This window comes from Odocoileus virginianus, unplaced genomic scaffold (genome assembly GCF_023699985.2).
Source record: "Odocoileus virginianus isolate 20LAN1187 ecotype Illinois unplaced genomic scaffold, Ovbor_1.2 Unplaced_Contig_27, whole genome shotgun sequence".
Taxonomy (NCBI): domain Eukaryota; kingdom Metazoa; phylum Chordata; class Mammalia; order Artiodactyla; family Cervidae; genus Odocoileus; species Odocoileus virginianus.
Genome location: NW_027224344.1, coordinates 16,777 through 34,789, shown reverse-complemented (window position 1 = coordinate 34,789; position 18,013 = coordinate 16,777). Strand labels below are relative to the sequence as shown.

General features: G+C 46.9%; 1 protein-coding gene and 1 long non-coding RNA gene across 2 annotated transcripts; one reads left to right on the top strand and one right to left on the bottom strand.

Annotated features, from left to right (window-relative positions):
- Positions 1-11,107: 11,107 nt before the first annotated feature.
- LOC139034129 (uncharacterized) lies at positions 11,108-11,573 on the bottom strand. The gene is made up of 2 exons (XR_011486572.1): positions 11,394-11,573; positions 11,108-11,247 (listed from the first exon to the last, which is right to left on the bottom strand). It is a non-coding gene; the product is annotated as an uncharacterized lncRNA (long non-coding RNA).
- Positions 11,574-12,894: 1,321 nt separating this feature from the next.
- Positions 12,895-17,488, top strand: MC5R (melanocortin 5 receptor). Its single transcript, XM_020913699.2, has 2 exons — positions 12,895-13,046; positions 13,987-17,488. Exon 2 carries the CDS (start codon positions 14,012-14,014, stop codon positions 14,987-14,989), a length of 978 nt encoding a protein of 325 aa, XP_020769358.2. The 5' UTR covers positions 12,895-13,046; positions 13,987-14,011; the 3' UTR covers positions 14,990-17,488.
- Positions 17,489-18,013: the final 525 nt, after the last annotated feature.

The following is an 18,013-nucleotide window of genomic DNA, read 5'->3' as shown; positions in this document are numbered from 1 at the left end:
CGTGTTAAAGCCTGAGTTCTTTCACCAGTGCTCTGCTTTGTCCCGTGTTTATTTACAGTATTAAACTTTTGCAGTTGTAGAATTGGTGGGAGTGTACTAATTCGCAGGGATACGTGCTCATTTCCGAAGTTTGGTTAGTGTTTTTCAGGGTTAAAATAATTGCTCTCTGTACAACTGAATGTCAGTGTTCAATAAGTTTAAAATTTACATGGTGATAAAAGTTAATTAACTTAGGATTATAGCCAATTATTAAATTTCATTTTAAATAGCAACTAGTTCATTTGCTAACATGATTGAGTTCTAGAACTGAACAGAACATTTCAGATTCCAGCATAAAATTGTTTTGCATTTGGGGGGCTTTCTCATAGGAGTTCCCAATGATAGCAGTTAATGTTTCTAGTTATCAAGGATGTAATTCATTTCTTTACTGAACCAAAATGCCGTGGGTATTTTTCTCAAGATTTAGTGGATGTCTCCCATGTGAACCTGTTTGCACATTTTTCTCAGATTTATATAAGGAACCGGGTTGGGGGGGCGGATGGTGGGGCAGGGGCAAGGATCCCGCAGGCATGGAGGTATGGGGGTGGGCCAGTGGGCAGTGTGTGGCTGTGAAGGGAGCTGACAGAGAGGCTTGAGGGATCCTCCTGATGGAGGTCTGGGCTGTGGTGCTGCATGCTGTCGATCTGTTCCCCTCTGTCCCAGAAAGAACCAGTACGTGTTCCTCCATCACAGTGTTGTGCTTGGCGCAGTAGGATCTGGTGTCTCATCCCCACTTGGAGTTTTCATTTGCCATTTCAGAACCCTTAAGAGTTGTCAGCCTTGGCTTCTCGCATGACTCTTCTGAAGCTGACACCAAAGTGAACTGTTGTCCTTGATTTATCACCATTTACAAAACTAACCAGTTTTGATATATAGAAAAAAATTTAAAGAGCAAAGCAGAGAATTTATACATACTCTTTTAAAAATAATTTCTTTCATGCATGGTTTTAAAAGACATTTCTTTCTGTAATTATCCAGAGTACTTGTTAAGAAACTGTTGTCTCTTAGTTTGTTTACATGTGTTGATTGTTCATTATGTTAGAATAGCAGACATTTCAGCTATTAGGTAACACAGATTACCTAATTTCTGTTCCTTCCACAATCTGTGCATCTCCAGCTGTTACCAGTTTATAAAAATGTGATCCACCATAAGTTGTTAGAGGAAATAAATAATAGCACTTCTGACTGGTGGCTGCCATTCGCCAGCTGAGGTTTGGTGACAGTGCTGGGAGGTGGGCTTGTGAGCTCTTAGTATTACATCAGTTCTGGGGGAAAGTGCTAGGAAGTACTGTGATAGTTTGGTATAGAATGCAAAGCTTCTCTGTTATCACTGTTCTCATGTAGTGATCTTAGTGTATTCCAAGCAAGTAATAAGACATATGTTTAGCCTCCTCCTGCTCTTTCCAGTCCATGGAAAATTTGGGTGGAATAATTTGTGGTGGCAAAGCCAAGTGGAAAAGGAGGATAAAAAGGAACAGAGAGAGCTGGGTGGGCTCCGGGTTCTGAACGAGCTGGTGTGTGCTTGGAGGTGCTCAGAGCCTCCCCGGAAGGTGTGGCGTCCTGTACATTGCACTTTGCACATTTATGACGTTGTTGCCTTCCCTGCTCTCCTCCCTGACGTCTCCTGCTGCAGCTAGCGGTGGGCAGTGACTCAAGAAGAACTCCCATCACCAGTGTAAAAGCTGATGGGACTTCCCACACACATCTGCAGTCTAAATATTTGATGATTTTCTATCCAAGACCTGGGGAAACTGTTAAGGAGAGTGGGCTTTTCATTATCAGGCCAGTGATGTCAGGCCCTCATTGGAGTGACTGAAGGGCACTTTCAGACCTGTCCGCTGAGAATGGAAGTAGAAATGAGGATCAGAAACAGCCTCTGTGGAAAGAAGTTGGGAGGAATGGACTGGGAACCTGGCTGTGTGTAACTAAGAGCAATCAAATGGAATTCTTTGGGCCTGGAATCTTAGTAAAGCAAGGGCACTGCATGGCCGGTGTTCAGGAGGAGAAACTGGCCATTTCCCACTGCACCGAAAGGAAAGTGTCCTGACCTGCTGGCTGAAGCAGCCTACAGGTGGCAACTGTGCCCTGAGACCACCAGGCCTCCACTCCAGTGTGACTCCCCAGAGAAATCTGCATCCAGGAAGAGAAGAATTGATTAGAGGCTGTGATGATTCTTGAGAGGTAGATTGTCAGTGCAGGGTTTCCTACTCACCCCTCACCAAACTTGGAATTCTGAGAAGTACGATTGCCATCTACGTTCATGTTAATGGTGTTTCTAGAGCATCCAAACAGAGAGGTAGAAGTGAGAAGGGCCTGGAGGCAGGGGTGTGATACGGGTCAGCACAGGAGAGATCACAGGAGCATTGTTGGCTGACCAGCTCTGCAGTCCCTTTAGCTCTTCTGGGAACTGATTCAGCCTGTCTTAGCTCATTGTCATTGTGTTGTTTGGTAAGTCTTCAAGTATCCTTCTAATGAGTATTTGGCTTCCTGTGCAAATCTTTGTATGGGGAAGAACTGCCAGTGTAAATGTTAAAGCTACTGAACGTGACTTTTACGAACTGACTTTCTGTTGTCTACCTCTACCTGAGGCCAGACCCAGGGACCATGGCCCTGTAATCACAGTACCATAATGCTTGTGACACCTACTGGCCCTTTGATCAAACAGGAAGCATGAGTGTATAATATCACTACCTCCCTGGTCAACATCAAATGCTGCACATCTGATAGGAAGCTTCTTCATTTCCTGCCCTCTGACAACATTATTCCTGATTCTTTGAAGGTAGCTGATACAGTGGCTGCTGCACTCATTTATTTAGTGATAGACTTATTTCAGCAGATATACACGGGACTGGAGTTGGGTAACAGCCAGCTCTTCACCTCACATCCATCTCTGTTCCCGTTTAGCCTGAGGCATGTGTGCCTACTTCTCACTGCACTACTGAACAAGTGTGGGGCACCCAGCAGTACTCTCCCAGGCTGGCCTGGCAAGCTCCAGATGGAAAACATGCATACAGTCAGGACCCATATCAAACAGTGTTCCCAGCACCCCAGAAGTCCCTCTTTCTCCCTTTTATTTGCTGCCTCCCATGGGTAACCACTGTCTGGACTTCCAAGAGCATGGGATAGTTTTGTCTGTTTGGGGACATTTTATGAATAGAATCAAACAATATGTTTTCCTTTGTATTGGCTTATTTGCTCAACACTGTGAGATTTCTCACATGTATTTGTACATGGTTGGTTTTCATGACTGCATAGTATTCTGTCACGTGAATAAACCACATGTTATTTATCTAATGGATGTTTGGTTCATTTGGTTCATTCCCAGTTTGGAAATGCTATTAACTCATTATTGACTGGGAGATTTTTGCAGAAGCTAATGCCTGTGGCTGGCCAAAAATTAATTCTGTTATTTGACTAACACTTTATGGGTTATTACATTCAATAGTTAAGCCTGAAATACCTGTAAAGCCTTCTCCAGTATGGTGAGTTTTTTTTTTCCACTTTCTGTATCAGAGTCAATCACTAAGGTTTTTTTGTCTTTTTGTTGGTATAATAATCATATCATGTAAGTCAGAACTATATTCTGAAGAACTGTTATCTTCTGATATACCAGTGTATATGTCTCTTGAATAATCAAGCAAAGTATCTGCATAAACTTCACCAAAAGATTCTTCACTCAAAATTTAGCCACATGTCATTTTTGAAAATTTTCCTGGTAATAAACTTGCATTTATAGTACAAGGTTGGAACAAAAACCTGATGGAGCAAAATGTGAATGATAATGACAATCATAAGTTGTATGATGAACCCTTGATCAATTTTAAGCTCTGAAACTTTGCATGGTGATGTTAATTGTATCACTGTCTTAAAAACTTATTGATACGTCCTGGGTCAATAATGTTCGGGTAACAAAAAACATATTAATAAGTCTCTGGTCATTAAGGTGTTAATAGTACTGCTTCAGGTATTCTAGTCTGTGAACTTTAGAGCATGGGTACTCTTCTTTGCCTCGGAGTGGAACTCCTGGGTCACTGTACAGACATTGTGCTCAGCTTTATTGGACTTGCCCCAGCAGGTTTTCTGAGTTCCAGTTGTTCCATTTTTTCACCAACACTCAGTAGTGTCAGTCTTTTTCATTTTATTCTGGAAGGCACATAGTGGTATGTTACTGGCTTTAGGTTTCATTTTAATGCTTCTTAATGAGATTGTATATGGATTCATTACATATTCTAATGTATTGTCTATAGATTATCTATAGATTAGCTAAGATAAAGTCAAGCATGTATCTGCTGATACTTTTTAAGTTGACCTGTCTTTATACTTAGAAATGTCTGTTTTAATAAGCTTCCCTGGTGGCTCAAATGGTAAAGAATCTGCCTGCAATATAGGAGACCCGTGTTTGATCCCTGTGTCGGGAGGATCCCCTGGAGAAGGAAATGGCAACCCACTCCAGTATTCTTGCCTGGAAAATTCATGGACAGAGGAGCCTGGCAGGCTACAGTCCATGGAGTCACAAAGAGTTGGACACAACTGAGTGACTATCACTCACACCACACACTCAATGAGACTGAGCACTTTTCATATGCTTATTGGCCTTTGTCCTCTTGTGAAATGTCTGTTCAAGTTTTGCCTGTTTTTCTACTGGGTGGACTGTCTTTTTGTATATTCTGGATACAAGTTATTTGTTGAATGTATTGTGAGAACGTATTTGGCAAAAAGCTCTTCTTTTTTGTTTTTGAATTGTGATATATGCCTTTATATCGAACACCACTTTCAGAGCTCATGTAGTATTTAATTTTATTCATCCATTTCATAATTGTTCATTTGTCTATTTTATGTATATTCTTTCACTATCCAGGTTACAGGCAAGGGGCTGGAGGTGCAGCACAGATTAAGGTAGACCATCACTGCTTGCATGGAGTGGACACCCAGGCCAGCTTCACACTCCCCATGACATTCCTTGATCTCACTTGTGGATGCTGCTTCCACTTCTGCTGGTGCCTCCCACTGACCAAACTAACTAGCAGTCCAAGTGCATGAGATCCCATCAATGTGATTCACACGTGTCTACCTCCTGATAGAGCAGCTGGAGCAGGGGCTGAGTGGTTCTGCTCGTGTTGGAAGGTCTCATGTGGGGGTGTGAATCGGCAGTGGCTCAACACAGGGACAGTGCCACTGGCAGAAGCAGTCCTGGGAGACACCCCTTGGCAAGTAAGCCCTGGAGGTCGCCATTAACCCCACCACAGAGCCTGTATATTCCAAGTGAAAAGCTCTGAGTTTTAATATACAATTTACTGATGTTCTTTATAGCTGGCATTTTAAAAAAAGTCTTTGTCTACTCCAAGATGGTGAAGATGTCTACTCCAAGATGGTCTGTGTTTTCACCTAGTCTTTTTTGTTTTACCTTTCACTTTTAAATCAGAAATCTTACTGAGTTGATTTTTGCTAATAGTGTGAATTAGGATTTAGAGTATAAGTTTTCTCTCAGATTTCTGGCTGACCCAGCATCATTGATTGAGAAAAACCATCCTTATGATACCAGTTTTCCACCTTTTTTATGTAATAGGTGGTCATATATGTGTGAGTTTGTTTTTGGACTCTCTTCTGTTTCACTGATCAGTTTATATCTTTATAATGGTCTTAATACAGGATAGGAGTTTGCTGGTGGCACAGTGGATAAGAATCTGCCTGCCGATGCAGGGGACATGGGCCAGGAAGATTCCACATGCCACGGAGCAACTAAGCCCATGAGCTGCAGCTCTTGAGCTCAGGAGCTGCAATTAAGTGTGGGCGCCACATTTCCAGGAGGCTGACCCTGGTGCTTTGAGGAGTTGACTAGGCCCTGAGTTGCCTCAAGGGCACCTCCCCTAGCATGCTTGTACCAAGTCACTTCAGTTGTAACCAGCTCTTTGCAACCCTATGAACTGTACCCAACCTGCTCCTCTGTCCATGGGATTCTCTAGGCATGAATATTGGAGTAGGTTGCCATTTTAGGGACCAAACCCAGATCTGCATTGTAGGCAGATTCTTTACCATCTGAGCTACCAGGAAAGCCCTCGCCCTAACCCTAACCCCTAGTCTCCCCAGCCTGCAGCCCAGAGTCCTGCAGCCTCCACCCTGCAATGGTGCCTTTTGTGGGGCCTGGGGTTTGCAGTGTGCAACACAGAAGAATCCCACTGGGCCTGACTCACACTCCCCAGGGACGTGGTGGGGCTTCCTCATCCCTGTGCCCCTCCTACAGCCCAGCACCAGGCTGTGGGCAGGACCTCCCATTTGCTGAGAAAGGGCAGATCTTGAAATAGAGGATAATGTCTATACTTTTATAGATCGCCCATGAGAGGGATACTTTACTCCAGGGATGCAGAGGTTTTAACATGAGGGAACGTTTGCTAAATATTATGCTTTTCTTCTTTCCTCCACTTCATCTCTATTTTCTGAAAATAGAAATTCATGTCAAGATGCTTCCTTGTTTAATTGTTTTATCTCAAGGTCATTTTACTCCACTAAAGGCTCAGTCACTTCATTTCAGTGGAGAAGGGCTGTCATTTTAAATCCCATTCACATGAATTAGAAGCTATTTATACACAGAGGTTGCTGCCTCTGCTTCTTAGAAACACAGAATTCCATTGAAAACAGATTGTTCAGAATAGCATAAATAAAACAGTTGAAGGAGAGAAGGAAGATCTCAGTTCATCCCATTTACCTTTTCGTTATTAGAACCGAATTTCTTCCATAAGCGACTTTGGAGTTAGACTTTGAGAATTCTAGTGCCACCACTTGCTAGTTGTGTGACCTTGGCCTGTAAGTGGATCATACTGAACCTCAGCTTCCACACCTGTTAAATGGGGTAACACCTGTCTTACAGATATTACACATAAGAACACATACATGGCAAATAACATGCATTCAATGCACAGTTATTCCCAAATTTGACTGAGCCTAAGGCTAGAAGCTAATTAAAACCACAAAATCCTTCTCCCAGAAGTTCCAATTCAGGTGCCTGCAACCTGTCCATAAGAAACTCCATGGTAAATCTGATGCCGATGGTTCATAGACTGCTCCTCAGAAATTCTGTTGTAGATCCTAAGTTCCTTGAATGATACGTCTTCAACTCTCCTCCACTTGGCTAGACTCCCTACCCTGTGCCCTCATCATACCCTATTTCTAAGGACTGTTTCTTTATATGTAAAATTTTTTCATTTCCCTCCCTACATCCTTAACTAAATTTCTTCGGGTTTAGAAAGGGGATAAGGAAGAAATGTCAGCATGGTGTCTTCAGCATCCAGGTTATAAACAGGAGGATTTTACTTCTTTTATTTGGCAGCTGATTTCAGACCTCATTTTCTGAAACTGGACTTTTCTGAGAAGGAACTTACACAATGGCAGAGATTACTATGAAACATTTAAAGAATTCATTTCTTCTTAGTGATTGAGCAGGATTCTGAAGTACTCATGGCCCAGAGGGGAGACCTGCACCAGGCAGTTCACAGTCAACCAGGAAATTGTCAGACAGACATCACATAGGTTAGAGGGCACAGCACCTGGTCCCAAAGGTTCCCAGCAAGAGGTGCTGGCCTGGATCTAAAAGGATGAATAGGAGTTCAGTGGCCATGGAGGAGAGAAGGGAGGAATTTGGGGTAGCTGCTGCTTAGTTGCTTCAGTCGTGTCTGACTGTGTGACTCTATGGACTGTAGCCTGCCAGGCTCCTCTGTCAATGGAATTCTCCAGGCAAGAGTACTGAAGTAGGTTGCCATGCCCTCCTACTCCAGTACTGTTGCCTGGATCTAAACGGATGAATAAGAGTTCAGTGGGCACAGGAGGAGAAAAGGGAGGAATTTGGGATAGTTCAGTTCAGTCTCTCAGTCGTGTCCAACTCTGCGACCCCATGAATCGCAGCACACCAGGCCTCCCTATCCATCACCAACTCCCGGAGTTTACTCAAACTCATGTCCATTGAGTCAGTGATGCCATCCAGCCATCTCATCCTCTGTCGTCCCCTTCTCCTCCTGCCCCCAATCCCTCCCAGCATCAGGGTCTTTTCCAATGAGTCAACTTTTCGCATGAGGTGGCCAAAGTATTGGAGTTTCAGCTTCAGCATCAGTCCTTCCAATGAACACCCAGGACTGATCTCCTTTAGGATGGACTGGTTGGATCTCCTTGCAGTCCAAGGGACTCTCAAGAGTCTTCTCCAACACCACAGTTCAAAAGCATCAATTTTTCAGCGCTCAGCTTTCTTCATAGTCCAACTCCCACATCCATACATGACCACTGGAAAAACCATAGCCTTGACCAGATGGACCTTTGTTGGCAAAGTAGAGGGAACCCCAAATTTTGTGTTAATGAAACAGTAATCCTATTGTGAAACCTGAAGTAGCAGGCAGTGAAGAAAACCTTCCTGAACAAAGCTGGTGGGGCAACCACATGAACAGGAAGGCAAGATTTAAAACCTGCAGAGACCCCCTCCTAGAGCTTGTGGCTAATGTCCCAACAATCATCCAAGTGCCAGGCTGAGAATATTGGAGAGATGTAACTAATGCCTCTGATAGGAACACAGTGAGTTCAACCTGCTTACTAGGCTTTATACACTTCTAGAAGGAAAGGACTGTCTCAATTTAGATTTCTGCTAAGATTCTTAGCTTTATACTGAATCAAAGGATGATTATTGAGTCCTTTTCAAAGAAGAAAAGTGCATAGGATTTGAAAAATAAGCTTCCCAAGAACTAACAGAACCTCGACTCACATGCTGAATGTGTGAGAACTCACAGACTCTGTCCTGGCAGCCCAAACAAACCTGAGACACAAAATTACCTCCCACCCCAGCCCCATGTTGAATCCCCGAACCCCAAGCTGTCCCTTTAACTGTGGACACACATGGGTGGGTGTGGCATTTTAAGTGTCTGGGCTCTGTAAGCTGTTGGCTCATGGCTGCCTTGGTTTTCAGGCTTGATATTCAGGGGAGCATGGTCTGAGCATGAATCAACCAGATCACAGGATCCTGGGTGATAAACAAATTCCGCTCAGGGATCTAAACATCTCACCATGAGGCACTGCTCTCAACTCGCAGCGCTCTCACCTCCTGACTCCTATTTCCTCACTGCGGCTGCTTCCATTTTCTGCTTGAAACCCTGCAGGCCTTCCCACTGCTCTTAGAACCATGTCCAAACCTTCCAGCCAACCACAGGGCATGTTGTGACCGGCCCATGCTGGCCCTGGGGCTGGGGAAGTAACAGCCTGCAGACCTTAGCACCCCAGCCAAGGGTTCCCCCGTGGCCCCATGGCTGGGCCCTGCCCCCGCCCTCAGTGCCCCCCTCTGCCCCTTGGCTTCATGTTCTCCCTGCTCCTCTCCCATGGCCTCTGCAGTTCTGTCGCACCCTAGTTTCCACCTATGGCATGTGACTGAGTCACGAGAAGACACCAGACTCTGTATGAAGCATAGATGCGGCAAAAAGCCTGAATTCGGGTCCTGCTTTCATCAATAACTAAGTCACAGTCTCCTCTGAGCCTCGGTTTTCTTGTATGGAAGCCTGTGCTAAAGGTTTTGATTCTATATGTTGCTGGAGGATTTGCTGAAATTCTAGACCTGTGGACCAGTTGCAGGCATTGTAGGCTCTCGACAAATGTTCATAGGAGATTTGGTGCTTGTTTAGGACTCCACTGTCTAGTGCTCAGACCTAGTGTACAGGGCTTGTATCTATTTATAAACCTGGACTGTGGAGCAAGAAGATCTGGACTTAACAGCTGGTGGCATCATTTCTCAGCCCAGCAGTGTCAGAAAATCCACTCAGCTTCTTGGAGCCTCCAAGTCCACATCTGCAGAGAGAGTGACACACAAACTGTTTCCCGGGGCTGCTGGGAGGATCAGGTGAGTTGATACACAAAAATGTTTTATACACCTTGGAGTTAAAAAAAATCTGTAACCAAACTTCTGTGAATACATGCTGCTGTCTCTTGTGTCTCACCCGGGTAAGTTTGCCTCTATGGCTGGACCCACAAATGGAATCCAGGGAGCCTCAGCACAGAGATGGCACGAAGAAGAGTTTGCTGAAAATCAAACCCGCAGTGAGCTATCCCTTCACAGCTGTTAGGATGACTGTCATCAAAAAGACAGAAGATAAATGCTGGCAAGGGTGTGGAGAAAAGGAACCCTTTGTTCATACTTGGTGGGAATATAAATTGATGTAGCCATTGGGGAAAACAATGGAGATTCCTCAAAATATTGAAAAACAGTACTACCATCTGATCCGGCTTTCGAACTGTGGTGCTGAAGCCTCCGGAGAGTCCCTTGGACTGCAAGGATATCAAATCAGTCAATTCTAAAGGAAATCAACCCTGAATATTCACTGGAAGGAATGTAGACTAAGCTCTTGCCTCCTGGCTCCTCCCTCATAACAACATACAGACCACACACAGGGCGCCCCGAGAGCACCAACTCCACCTGGCGGGGGGGGGGGGGGGTGCCCCTCCTCTGTGAAGGATCCTGTGTCCTTCTGTTTTGTTGCCCAAGCAGGGACGACTCAACAACCGTCGATTCAAAGGCACAGGGGAGACACTTGGGTGGTCTGTGAGGCCCAAGGGTGGGACCTGCTGGACGCCCTGCAGCACAGCTGGTTACCAGATGCCGACTCAGGGGGTTTACACCACGGGGTCCGTCAGGAAGCACCTGGGCTCAGAACCTGGGGGAATGGGAGCAGTGGGGCAGGTGGGCAACAGAGCGGGCCCACAGCTCAGTCAACCCTACTCAGAGCTCTGAGAGGTGAGTGAGACAGCCTCTCTGCTCTGCCTGGAGGGGTCACCAGAAGCCTCCCCACGCCCCGGGGAGGTGTGAGGTCTGGCAGGCACAATGGAGGGAATGACACGGCGCAGGCTGTTGACCACCCCTGCAGCTGGGCAGCATGGCCTCCCTTGAAGGGGTCTGGGCAGCATGCATCCATGTTCATGGCTCGCGGCATCAGTCTTTGCTTCCCCAGCTTTACTGAAATATTATTGTCACATGACTTACGTAGACTTAAAGCATACAAGGTGATGATTTGATACGTGTAGATATTGCAAAATGATGACCATAGAAAAGTATTAACACATCCATCAAGTCATTTAATTGCCTTTTGATAACACTGAAGATCTTACCCTCTTAACAACTTTCAAGTATACAGTACAGTGTTGTTAACAACAGCCACGCTCAGCCCTGTTGGCATCGATGGGATCTCTCTCCTGCAAGAATATGATAAATCCCACCTCATTCAAACTGGCTCAGAATAGGAAATAATTGAAATCTGTTCCCAGTTTACTTAACCAAGCCAGGGTAACCTGAATACCGAAACCTGATAAAAATGGAACAAAACAAGAACGCCACATACCAAATTTAGCAGCATTAAAACAGTAGGAAACCAGTGACCACTGGGACTGGTGCAGAGTGAGTCCCATGACTACAAGGGGCCCCTGGTGGCAGTTTCATGCCCAGTCAGTTTGAGCCCTAACTGTGCTCCTTTCCAGCCCTGGGACCTTGGGTTTGCTGCTTTGTGAAATGAGGTGATGGGAGGACCCACTTCCTAAGGCTCCTGTTATGATGAAGGTAATTCATGTATGTGTGTTATTTGCTCAGTCATGTCTGACCCATTGTGACCCATGGACTGTATGTAGCCTGCCAGACTCCTCTGTCCATGGGATTTTCCAGGCAAGAATACTGAAGTGGGTTGCCATTTCCTTCTCCAGGGGATCTTCCCAACCCAGGGATCAAACCCACATCTCCTGTGTCTCCTGCATTGCAGGCAGATTCTTTACCCCCTGAGACATCGGGGAAGCCAATTCATGTACAGCACACACAAAGTCACCAGCCCGCAAGCTGGGAGGGCTGCACCCATGGCAACTGTGCTGTGTCATCTGGATGGTTAATGATCTTTAACAGAAGTCTCCACTTTTACCACTTAACTGGGAAGCCAGATTCTTCTGTAGAGCCCAAGCTGGTGGAGCATGAGAAACAAGTAAGGGAGGTTTGAATCATCCGTTTTCTGTCAACCGTCCCTTTGTGTGTACACAGCACCATTCTTACCATTCCATCCTGCAACCCTTGGCACAGCCCTAGGACACCAGTGTGTTGGTTTCAACGACTTGGTTGGAAAGGGCGTCTGGTCACACCTCTGACAGCAGAGCAGCCCTGGGCATTTCTATCAGGCCTGGTCCAGCAGGGCTGCAGGTCAGTGTTCTAAGTCCCAAAGAAATGGGGGATCCAGAAGTTCTTGCCCAAGGCCAGGATGTTCAGCCAAAGGAAAGTCTCTTTTCCCTTTTTACTTGAGTAACAAAGAGGATGAGATGGTTGGATGGCATCACCAATGCAACGGACATGAACTTGGGCAAACTTCAGGATATGGTGAGGAACAGGAAGCCTGGTGTGCTACAGTCCATGGGGTTGTGAAGAGTCAGACACAACTTGGTGACTAAGCAACAACAAAATTACATTTGTTGTCTTGGACCTGACCTGGCAGAGTCCTTGCCAAAGGACTAATTTTGGTCCCACAAGGGGTGGATCAGGCTCACAGCTGAGGGTCGCCATGGTCAGTTCCAGAGAACAGCCATCAGGGGACCAGTGACTGGTGTCCTGGGCTGTCACAGGATCCCATAGTATTTCCATAGTTCAAAGAGGAAGAGACAAGAAGCAGAGTCAGAAAGAACAACCTGCTTGAGAATGCATTTGAACACACTTTGGGGGAAGGATTTTCCACAAACAGAAGGTGCAGGTGTCGGCCGGGAGAGGAAGGGCCCTGCTCTGACCACTAGGTGGTACCTCAGGCCGTGACTGGAGAGCGGGGACAGGAGGGGTGGTGGCGGGCAGGAGGCGGTCCTGCGAAGCTGCATAAAGGACGAGCCGCAGGGAGGCTGCAGCGCCTCTGCCACCCAGTCCTCATCCTGCGGGGATGGCCCTTCCCCCCGGTGCCCAGGCCAAGCTCCCGTCCCGAGTGCAGCCTGACGGCTGCTGTGCAAGAGGAGCCGCGCCAGGGCGACAAGGGAGACGGGTAAATAGCCACGCTTTCTATTCGCTTCAAGTTGGCTTGAATGGATGCAAACTGTGCCTGACCTGCATGTGGAAAAGAGCTGGCTGGGGACGTCAGTGTGGTGGCCGTTATCCCTGAAACCGAACTAGACAAATAACACACAGTGACTGTTGACGATGGAGGTGATGACAGAAATTGTGACCCTCTCCCTAGATATGCTCTGAGTTTGAGGGCAAAGAGAGTTTTGAACATAAATCACGGGAGAGGAATTGGGCAACAGAGGAGGAAAGTATCTTGCTCTAGTTCTTGATAAATCTAAATGCCTCATTTGTTTGTACTTCATTTCCATGAAACTTATACAACTGTCTGTTAATCTGACTCCATGGAATTTCAAACACAGAATTTAGGGAAATTTTAATTGAGGGCTTCAATTTGAGTGTGTATGTGAAACCTAAACTTATGTATTGAAGGCGGTAACTTTTATTTGTGATTATGCTCAAGTTAGTCGATCACCTTGGTTACAATCTTAGTGACAACTGTAGGGATGAATCCTCGGGGCTTCAGGATGAACAGGAGGTACCTATCTGCCTCTCTTGAGACCTGCAGGTCCTTCGGGACTCAGTCCACTCAGGAAAAGTGGGGCAGTCACCATGTGTATGCAACCAGGAGACTGGAGAGGTTCTGCAGGTTGTGAGCTGGGGCAATTTTGAGAGTACGCATGGACACCAAGATGACAAGAATAAGACTGAAAGTTTCATGCTGAGGTGTCTGATGACTCTGCTTGGAGGTCTGTGGAAGGAGGGGAGAAGGGCAGAGGGGCCTTCACATCAGAGGGACTCTATTCCGGGATCCAGGACCCAGGCACACAGGGCACGTTGCTCAAGTGTGGTTGCTCTCCACATGCATGTACTTCTATAGACTGCTAACCCCTCTGGATCATGAATTAAAACCTGTTTTACAGTGATCTGCTGCTCAGAAGAGGAGCGATGAACTCCTCATTCCACCTGCACTTTTTGGATCTTGGGCTGAACGCCACGGAAGGCAACCTCTCGGGACTGAGTGTCCAGAATGCATCCTCACCATGTGAGGACATGGGCATCGCGGTGGAGGTGTTCCTGGCCCTGGGCCTCATCAGCCTGCTGGAGAACATCCTGGTCATCGGGGCCATCGTGAGGAACCGGAACCTGCACACCCCCATGTACTTCTTCGTGGGCAGTTTGGCGGTGGCTGACATGTTGGTGAGCTTGTCCAATTCCTGGGAGACCATCACCATCTACCTGCTCACCAACAAGCATCTGGTGATGGCCGATGCCTCTGTGCGGCACCTGGACAACGTGTTCGACTCCATGATCTGCATCTCCGTGGTGGCCTCCATGTGCAGCCTGCTGGCGATTGCTGTGGACCGATATGTCACCATCTTCTACGCCCTGCGCTACCAGCGCATCATGACGGGGCGGCGCTCGGGGGCCATCATCGCTGGCATCTGGGCCTTCTGCACCAGCTGCGGCACGGTCTTCATCGTGTACTACGAGTCCACGTACGTGGTTGTCTGCCTCATCGCCATGTTCCTCACCATGCTGCTCCTCATGGCGTCTCTGTACACCCACATGTTCCTCCTGGCTCGAACCCACGTCCGGCGCATCGCCGCCCTGCCCGGGCACAGCTCCGTGCGGCAGAGGACTGGCGTGAAGGGGGCCGTCACCCTGGCCATGCTGCTGGGCGTCTTCATCGTGTGCTGGGCCCCCTTCTTCCTCCACCTCATCCTGATGATTTCGTGTCCTCAGAACCTCTACTGTTCTTGCTTCATGTCTTACTTCAACATGTACCTCATCCTCATCATGTGCAACTCTGTAATTGACCCTCTGATATACGCCTTCCGCAGCCAAGAGATGCGGAAGACCTTTAAGGAGATTGTTTGTTTTCAGGGCTTCAGAACCCCCTGTAGGTTCCCGAGCAGGTACTAAACTAAAAGTCCTTCTCTCTGCAGCTCTTCTCACCTTCATCGCTCTTACGACAAGGTGGATTAGGAAGAGTCAGAACTGGAAATTATGCCATGCATTCCCTTCATCTTTTCTCCACCTCGAATCTGTGTCTAAGAGGCAGCTTTTCCCCGACTGGCAGTCGTTGGGTCAAAGGTGCACGTGCCACTTCTCTGCCTTGAGAATACCCGTGACAGTTTCTTACTGCCTGCTTTCCTCCTGCACTTTCTCCCGCTCCCACCCACTTCTGGGGTCCCCGGCACCCTCCATCTTCTGAGTGTGTGCTCAGGGGAGGTGACACTCAGTGAGCAAGTCTAAGCATGATGAGCGTGGCTGGATCTGGGAGAAAAGCTGTGAACACACCACGGTGCGTGATCACTTTCTGCCCCAGAAGCGCCTAACTTTCTATGATGCCCCTGGGAGTTTGGCATGCTTTTCGGGGCAGAGTAGAGCGATTAGATTCTTTCCATTTGAAATCTCCTGTCTATTTGCTATGGGAATTTTCCACAGTTCTCCTTTCCTGAACTCCTGGTTTCATGGCTTGTGTCCATGATTGTACAGGGATGACATTTCTTTAATTATATTTCTGTCAGTCATGTTTTTGCACTAATGCAAAACATTTCTGTCTGGACAGAAAACCTCTTGCCACAAACTTTCCCTTACATGGCATGAACATCTTTGTGACTCTTTCTTACCGTCTTATTCTGACTCGGTCCAGAGTTTCCAAGTGAGTGTTTTGGGGGCATGGGGGGCCCCCCAGGTACCTGCCATGAACACAACCTGCAGGCAAGCTATCTTTGACCTTCTCTGATGGGGTCTGTCTTGGAGTCTGAAGCCCTGTTACTGTACAGTCTGCAGTTTGCAGTCTGACTCCAGAAGTCAAGGTACCCAGCGCTAGCCCCCTAAGTCAAATCTTTTCCAGTGCAGAATGGACTGGGAAAGTAGAGTTCAGTCCTAACTCTGCCCCTAATGGGCAGTGTTTCCTTAATCATCTCATTTCAGGTTGCATCTGTGCTGACCCCACAGGGCAAGCATGAGAAAGTGTGAGAACACTTGAAACTCGGAAAGCACCCTAGAGATTGTCTATTTATTTTAAAGGAAGGTTGCAGATGGGTGGTGCTAGGAGAGGATGCAGAGGGCTGTCAAAGCAGTGGCGTGGAAGCCAGGAGGCCTGCCTGGCCATGGAGCAGGTATGGGCCTTGGGCATGGCTCTAACCTCTGTGTCCCAGGGCTCTCATCTGAAAGGCTTGGTTCTTATGGCTCTGAATTCCATTCTCTTGTCTTTGATGTTAATAGCTTCTCTTTTGTTGTGAATATTCATGTCTAAACTGCCCCCAATGAAGGAATATATGTAAATAAGTAGTGGCCCACTAGGGTCACTAGATGGTGAGTGTGAGGGTCTATTGACCAGAAGACCTCCCTGGGCGCCAGGCACAAGCAAAACCTATAGACATGACCCCCACTCATCAGCTCAGAGTCCAGAGAAAAACGGTGCTGGCTCAAGCAGGAAAGTGCATAAAACATACGAATCTTCTGGAAAGGGCAAATTAGCAGGTTATTGACAGTTGAGGTTTGAGGAGGCAACTAACCCTTCAAATGCATCCTGTCCTTTTAGCTGACATTCCCATGTGTACCCATGGGCATGAGTGAGTTCCACATGACTGTGCTGGGAACCACCAGTCCGAGTTATGTGGGTTGTGTCAGGATCCCTGGCTCCAGGAACATGTGCTTCTCGCTGCCCAACTCGCCTCGGGGCCCTGTTACCACAGCAGTTTCTGGTGCTCGGCTGTTGTTTGTCGTTGTTGCTAACCAAATGTGTACTTAGCCTGCTGCCCGCCAGCACTCTCGGAGTGCTAACTGAGGTCATCAGGGCCGCGATCCCATAGGCAGATCACACTTCAGCCCTCGTGATTTGCCCTGTGGCTCTTCTGGGGACTCACTCTCATCAGGCTGATTCGCTGCTCTGGGTGGCTACTGGCTGCAGACAAGGTCTGATCTTCTCTACAAAGGTCCTTGAGGAAATGCTCAAAGATCTTGTAATCTCTGTATAAGTAGTGCAGAAATAGCCGAGTGTTCTGATGAGTCTTCACTTGGAAGAAGTAACCGGAATGCAGAGACTCAGTAAATATCTGTAAATGAGCCTGGAATCCCAGCCCACAGCCCCCAGACCAAAAAAAAAATCCACCGAACTGTTGTACGCTATTGTATATTAACTATTTCTGCCTTTGTAGCAACTTTATTTGATGTAAAAACATGTGTTCAAAAAAAGGTTAATAAAACAGACCACCTGTTTTAACTGGCCATTCTGACTTCTGATAATCAGAGGGTTTTGGGTCTTCTATTTGTCAGCAGCTGCTGCAAAATGAGGAGTGATGTTCACTGATGAGGTGTGATGGTATTTTCTTGATGGTATTTATCACCTGTAGGATGGTCATTTATCAGTTCAAAATGATTTAACTCCTGGTAATAAAATTGTACACGTGACATTATATGCTTTCCAGAATTCTGTCTTTCAGGAAGTATTTTGGTGTTATTATCTGTTCTCAGTAGGGGGGTAGAGAAAGTGCCATTCAGGGATCTCTGCCATTACAGTTTGGGGGACATGAATTATCTCAAGAAGTGTGGAAGCAGTGTGCAAAGCCCAAGGTGCTACCTACAACTAAATGTGAATTCAGGAGGCATGGATTGTGTGCACTGTGGAAAGAGGGCTGTGGCTGAGTTCTCACAGGTGGGTGGCAGGTGTGTGTTGAGATTTCCAGGGAGGAAATCTCCCTGGAATTTCCAGTAGGTAGTCTCTACATCAGGCTCAGATGTGGCTCCTCTTGATCTGGAGACCAATAAACTGAAAGGCCACCTTATCCGATATTTTTCCCAATGTAATGATGATGGCAGAGGGGCCACACAGACATGAACCCCTTCCAGGAGCAGTGAGTAGGAGACTCGGCCTCACCCACCTAGGGCTCAGCGGCAGCCTGTGGCCAGTGCAACCCTGTTGTTCAGGACCCACCT